This window comes from Arachis hypogaea, chromosome 14 (assembly GCF_003086295.3).
Source record: "Arachis hypogaea cultivar Tifrunner chromosome 14, arahy.Tifrunner.gnm2.J5K5, whole genome shotgun sequence".
NCBI classification, from domain to species: Eukaryota; Viridiplantae; Streptophyta; class Magnoliopsida; order Fabales; family Fabaceae; genus Arachis; species Arachis hypogaea.
In genome coordinates this window covers 7,907,410-7,913,467 of record NC_092049.1, presented here as the reverse complement: position 1 = coordinate 7,913,467, position 6,058 = coordinate 7,907,410, and the positions used below count along the sequence as shown (strand labels likewise).

The 6,058-nt window shown below is 34.9% G+C and overlaps 1 protein-coding gene across 1 annotated transcript; it reads right to left on the bottom strand.

Moving 5' to 3' along the window:
* On the bottom strand, positions 1 to 5,559 carry LOC112741322 (transcriptional adapter ADA2b). Its single transcript, XM_025790256.3, has 13 exons — positions 5,169 to 5,559; positions 4,850 to 4,905; positions 4,356 to 4,534; positions 3,995 to 4,060; positions 3,734 to 3,859; positions 3,543 to 3,618; positions 3,250 to 3,307; positions 3,072 to 3,169; positions 2,480 to 2,702; positions 2,188 to 2,398; positions 1,441 to 1,707; positions 461 to 635; positions 1 to 353 (listed from the first exon to the last, which is right to left on the bottom strand). Exons 1-13 carry the CDS (start codon positions 5,219 to 5,221, stop codon positions 307 to 309), a joined length of 1,635 nt encoding a protein of 544 aa, XP_025646041.1. The 5' UTR covers positions 5,222 to 5,559; the 3' UTR covers positions 1 to 306.
* Between the last annotated feature and the right edge of the window lie 499 nt (positions 5,560 to 6,058).

Below are 6,058 nucleotides of genomic sequence, written 5' to 3'. Positions count from 1 at the left end.
TCATTAAAAATTTAAAAGTATTATTAAATATCGTATGACATATACAATGACCGACTGCATTAAAAATTTAAAAGTAGACAACTTTGATCGAACAAAATTTCAAAGTCTCACGTTAGCAAACTAGTGTTTTGTTCGGAATTGTGAGATGGTCTAGACTACAAACATTGGTTTGACATGAGTCTAGAGTTTTAATTTCCCAAAAATTTAACTCCCACCTCTAAATTCTAGTGCGTATGCAATAAGATAGGAGCACATGCAGTGTCCCATGGACCCTTTGAAGTGTGTATAGGTCCATCTTTCATATTCCTATGTCCATACTAGAGCTTGATAGTTGATACAACACCTCAAAATTCCTACAAATATTTATGTATGGATACAGAATAAAATTAATTATACAACAACCTCAATTTATTTCAAATTAATGGGGAGACTAGACTAGTGTCTCAAGGTGAAGCAATACCCTTTTTTATGAGCATATCATAGACCCTGTCAATTTTGATAGCATCCATCTTGAACAATTGATGAGCATCAGATTTTGCAGAGATGGTGCCACTAAGTATTTGTAGAGATAGCTGCTCTTGCATCTTCAGATATAAGGCTGGTGGCAACCTTAGTTCACAGCACAAGCGTTTCTCCTGTGCAGGAAGAGAAATGAAGAAACAATTTGTTAATTTGAAAGATTAAAAAAAGTAATTACCATACAAAAACAAAAGAATTTTAACCTTTTCAAGGAATAAACAACAAATAGGTCCGGGACTTTTTATCTCGAAGACAAATAAGTCCTGGACTAATTAAGAATACAAAAACGTCCCTCACTTTCTAAAACACGAGACATCTATGTCCCTCCGAGGGACCGATTTGTCCTTATATATTTTGGACGGAGGGACTTAAATGTCTCGTATTTTAAAATATCAGGGACGTTTTTGTATTTTCAATTAGCCAGTGACTTATGTATCTTCGAATTAAAAAGTTAGGGACCTATTTGTCTTTTTCTTCAAAAAAGTGTATAAATTTGTTTATTCTTATCTTTTGTTCATAGGATAATAGTTTATATTGATCTCATTAAATCAATCAATAGTAAGTTCATAAACCTCCCTCATAACCTAGAGGGAAAGAATGTAAGTAATTAAGTATCAGAAATTCATAATCAAAATTTCCACCAGCATCCGCTTCTGCTCTTGGTGTGTTTGGTTTGAGAATATAAATGTGGGGTAAAATTTCATAGAAGAGCTCCATTTGTAAGTTTATACATGGAGTTCATCCATGAAATGCAGCCCACAGCACATATGCTTGTTGTAAAAAAAAAAATTCCCTTAAGAAGACACAACATAACATGATCACGAAGAACACAAGAAATTTAAACAACGAAATTCATAACGATACCAGGCAGCAAATCATTTATAGAAGTATCAACCAATACCAAAGAGAATGCATGCTTACAGGTTCAGAAAGTAAATCAGCCCCATAGTATCCTGTCACATCCATTTCATTGACAGAGCTTGAAGTAGCAGGTCCTGCAGGCCTGCCACTCATATCCTTGCCAGCGGAGTCTGGAGACATTAATGCATTTGGAACCCCCTGATTGCTTGGGCCACCCTGAGCACTTTCTTTTACCCTACGTGCACTTTCATCAGCTTCCCTTCTTCTCTTATTTAACAGATACCTTTCAGCTTCAGCTGCATTACGGCAACCAGCAGCCCGTGCTTCCTGCAGTGCCACATAGAATTGTTTTATTTGTGCATGAAATATGCAGATTACATTATCTGCAATGGCATAAAGAAGCATTGGTTATAATCATAAGTGTACTAGTACTAGTACTAGGTTTGGCAAACCAAGAGGCTTCCATTTAGATGAATGCAAGAACCGAAGAACACTCAAAACATGGACTAACCAGAGTGCTTTGCATGAAAATTTTCCTAATCCCTTCAAGTGATAACAATTCAAATACAAGATGCCAAAAGAATTTCGAATTTCAAGAGAGAATAAAAATTCGGCAGCTCAGTGTATAAGGCTCTCACTTGGTGGAGTTTAGGGAGGGTAGATGTACACAGCCTAATCCTACAAATGGAGAGGCTGGCGATCACAGGGCAACAAACTTGCTGGTGCACCAAGACTCACCCTCAGGGAAAGAAGAAAGAAAGAAAGAAAGAATGCACATATTAATCTAATGTCAACCGTATCTCAAACCTTGAGATCTTGAAGTCTTTTAAGAGTTCTATGTTCAGAAATAACTGTCCGAAGCAATTCCTCGTGCTCTTCCTTTTTATGAAAGCGCATGAAAATGTCATATCTCCTACATATCGCCTTCTCCTCAGGTGTTAAATCCTTCTCGAATGAATTTGGGTATAACAAATTTCTTTCAAGAATGAAATCCTTTCTACGCTTTCTTTCATCAAGCCTGAAACACATTTCAATTTAAGGATGGCAGTACATAATGCAATACCATGCTAACATTGGTGCTCTTAATGTTTCAGTTCACCTTTTTGCATAGATACGTAAGACACGTAGTTTTATCTCTCTCTCATCGTCGGTGTCAGCGTCCTTAAATTCCATTTCAGCAAGTAGTTGTTCAGCATCATTATCATATTCCGGATCAAATTCCTGTCTTTTTGAATTATAACCACTGGATTCTACCAATGAAGGACCTTCATTTCCTGAGGAATTTGGTTTCTTTCCACCAAAATTCCTGTCTACTTGAGAATCTGCCAGTGACAAAGGAACAAGAATTTAGACAGAACATAAATAATGGTGTGATTTTCCTCAGAGAATATACATGTGGATATGCAAGCTAATGCCAGTGAGGAAAAGACAAAGCAGTGACTAGTGATGAGTTTCATGCAAGAAGCCGATCACCTTAAATCCTAGTTTGGCATACACAAAATTTTATCCCTAGATATTCTAGCAACAGAAAAATCGCTACACTTCCTCAAATGTTAATATATTGCAATGGCTTCCAAATTATGCAAAAACAGTTATATATGTGATATCCTTCCTCCTGTTTTAGCTTATACGAATAGTAATTTTTTGTTATAGAAAAAAGCACTACAGATATTATTCCAAATGTTTCTCACCTTCCAATTTAACTACACCAAGGCCGTCTTTTCCACGGGCTGAATTTGAGGCCTTCTGATTGGGGCCAGAGGAACCAGCTTTATGGGAATCTTCAACCCTGAATCAATGAATAGACATTAAAAAGTTTGGTACAGAAGATGGCAAGATAAAAGTGCATATAGAAAATAATAGCCTTACTTGACTCTAGAAGGAGAAAACGTAGATTCTTCCTTAAGACCATCTGCCATGGAAATTCCTGTGCCAATTACACAGACAATAACGTGATTATAAGAAATTATCAATAAAAAAAAAAACATTAATCTTACAGCAAGCTGCAGCACTGATGCCTTCAGGCACAAGTACAAATAAATTGCAGATAGCCAGATACAATAAGATGTTATGTTAAAGGTTAACTCATGTCATCCAAAATAAGTTACCAGTGAGGCATGCCTAATCTGTAACTGTAACAGAATATTATGATTGTTACAAACCTTTCTTGTCCTCACCCTGTCCTTTCGCCATGGCAAGAAGTTCTTTTTTGTTTTTCCCAACAACATGAGACATGTCCTAGTAAATAAAAAAGGGCAGGATTTAAAATAGCATTATAGGAATGATAGTTAATATAAATAGATATAATATAAAAGAAGCACTGCTTGCAGCTTCATTTGATGCCCTATCATACCGGAAGAGGAAAGAACGGGGAGTTCAAATATATATTCCTATAGTGTTCTATGCATGATTCTTTGTTCTTTGTCCCAACATGCTCAGCAACTTCTGCCCAGTTTCCCAAGCCATACATTTCAATGCCCTAGAATCAACAAATTATTGCAGCAAAGATCATATATAAATAAGAGATGTATTGCTGGACAAAATGGAATTTACTAAGATCTATATTTTCTAAGCACTAGTCATCACTCCTAATAAATAAGTTTGAAGACAATACCTCTAGAAGCAGAATTTCATCATCTGCATTCCAGTCAGCACAAATAAGAGGGAAAGATAAATTATCCTGTCAAAAGTGAATTGTATTAAAACACATCATCTTCGAGGAATGAACAGTGGTTTAATTAACAGTATGGTAGTACAGTTTTAATTACTTAAAATCTTTCAAATATGTGATGGATATTCCAATACGATAACAGAACAGTTTATGAATAAGATTCTGTTTAACTTAACCCTGTAATTGTCTTGACTCTTTAGATAGATAAGCTAACAGGAAAGGAAACACCCAGCTTCTCTAACAAAAATTCTATAACTAATTAGGTAGTTTGAAAGAATAAATTCGAATAAAAACTGTCACTGACCATAACCCTGTAAGGGTGACTGCTTTTATGCGGTGTCACCTCAGCTCCAACAGAAAAACATTCTATACATAGGTCAAAATCAGGGCACATAGCACACTTGATGCGGATTTTCCCTGTAATATCTTTATTACAATAATTACAGTGATACAAAGCTCTCTTCCCTTCACTTGCTCCCTGCCCTGTTGGTATCACATACATGCCAGTGAAATTATCTTAACATATGACCAGCCATGAATAAACAATCAATAAATGCACAACTAGAGCTCTAAGTAACTGTCAATCTATCACTGCTATAGCAATCTTCCTTCATTTTTTCACTCCAAAACTAAAAAGGTTCGTTATTTTCTAGTTCAGAGACTTTCCATAAGCTGAGGAGCTGAGGAGTGAACTGCAATGATTCTATAACTTTCTTATACAACTCCATCTAAATTCAGTTTCTTAGTGTTGTGCAATTGACATTTACTGAAAGAGTACAAGATAGTGAAAAATCTTACCAGCAGCTCCAGGCTCTAAATTTTCTCCACTGGCAGCATTCTTTTTTCTCCTTGACCTACACGCCCAATAGAAACAAAAAGAGGAAATATGCTAAAACCAAGGGTCAAAACTCAAAAGAATTCAGCTTTACAGTTGAAATGACAGCAGCTTTTCACTGAAACTTCGGATGAACATTCAGGGGAACAAATTCAATTATTCAATCGGTGGACTTGAATTACATTTACAACCATATATAAGCAAAACCTTTGAGCACTAACTGCAGATAACGGAAGTGCAATAGTAACGAAAAAATTTCAAAATTAAAAATTAAAATCGAACCTTTGGCTTGGGTCCTCATCGGCGTGGTGAAAATTCCCGCGAGAGCGACCCATTGATTCTGTTGGCCAAACCCAGTGCAAAATCGCGCTTGAACAGAGGGGGACGGGTAATTTAATCGATTCTAATCTAATAGATTTATCTTGTTTAAAATTTTAAAAAAGAAACCCTAGAATTTGGAAGATTCCATTGCAATTTGGGGTCACTGAGATTTCTTTGACACAGGTTGAAATTTTTTAGTAATTGCAAATTAAGGCGGGGAATTTTCGTCATATAATGTACTATGATAAACGGAAGGTTAGCAAATAGGAAATGAGAAAACGCGAACCCATGTTTCTCCGACAATGTGCAGTGTAACTGTGCAAGTTTGGTCGAACCGTGCTTGGTTTGGTTTGCAGGTTTAACTGTTTTTACTTTTTAAATCTATGAAAACCAGGTGCAGTTATCAACTCAAATCTAATCTTATTATTAGTTAAAAACGGTTAAATAATTTGATATATTTAACTAAATTATTATTTAATAATTTTTAGTTAAATGAAAACTCATATTCTATTATTTGTAGGTAGAGTTAATAGTTTAAAATTATTAAATAATTTAATAAATTTAATTAAATTATTATTTAATTATCTTTGACTATCAACTTCACATGAAAACAATAAATTTTCATCTAATTTTAAAGGTCAGTCGACTAGAGATTTTATCAATGTTGAGCGACCATTGATGAGTTGTTGGTCAATTGAATGTGTTAGTCTAGACTAGTTAACGGTTAGTCAAAAGTAGACTAAAGTCTAATTTAGGTAAACAGTTTAATTAAGTTTTTTTTTTTAAAAAATAGCTTAAATAATAAATTGTTATATTAAAAGTAGTTTATAAATAAGTTATTTTGTGTTTGA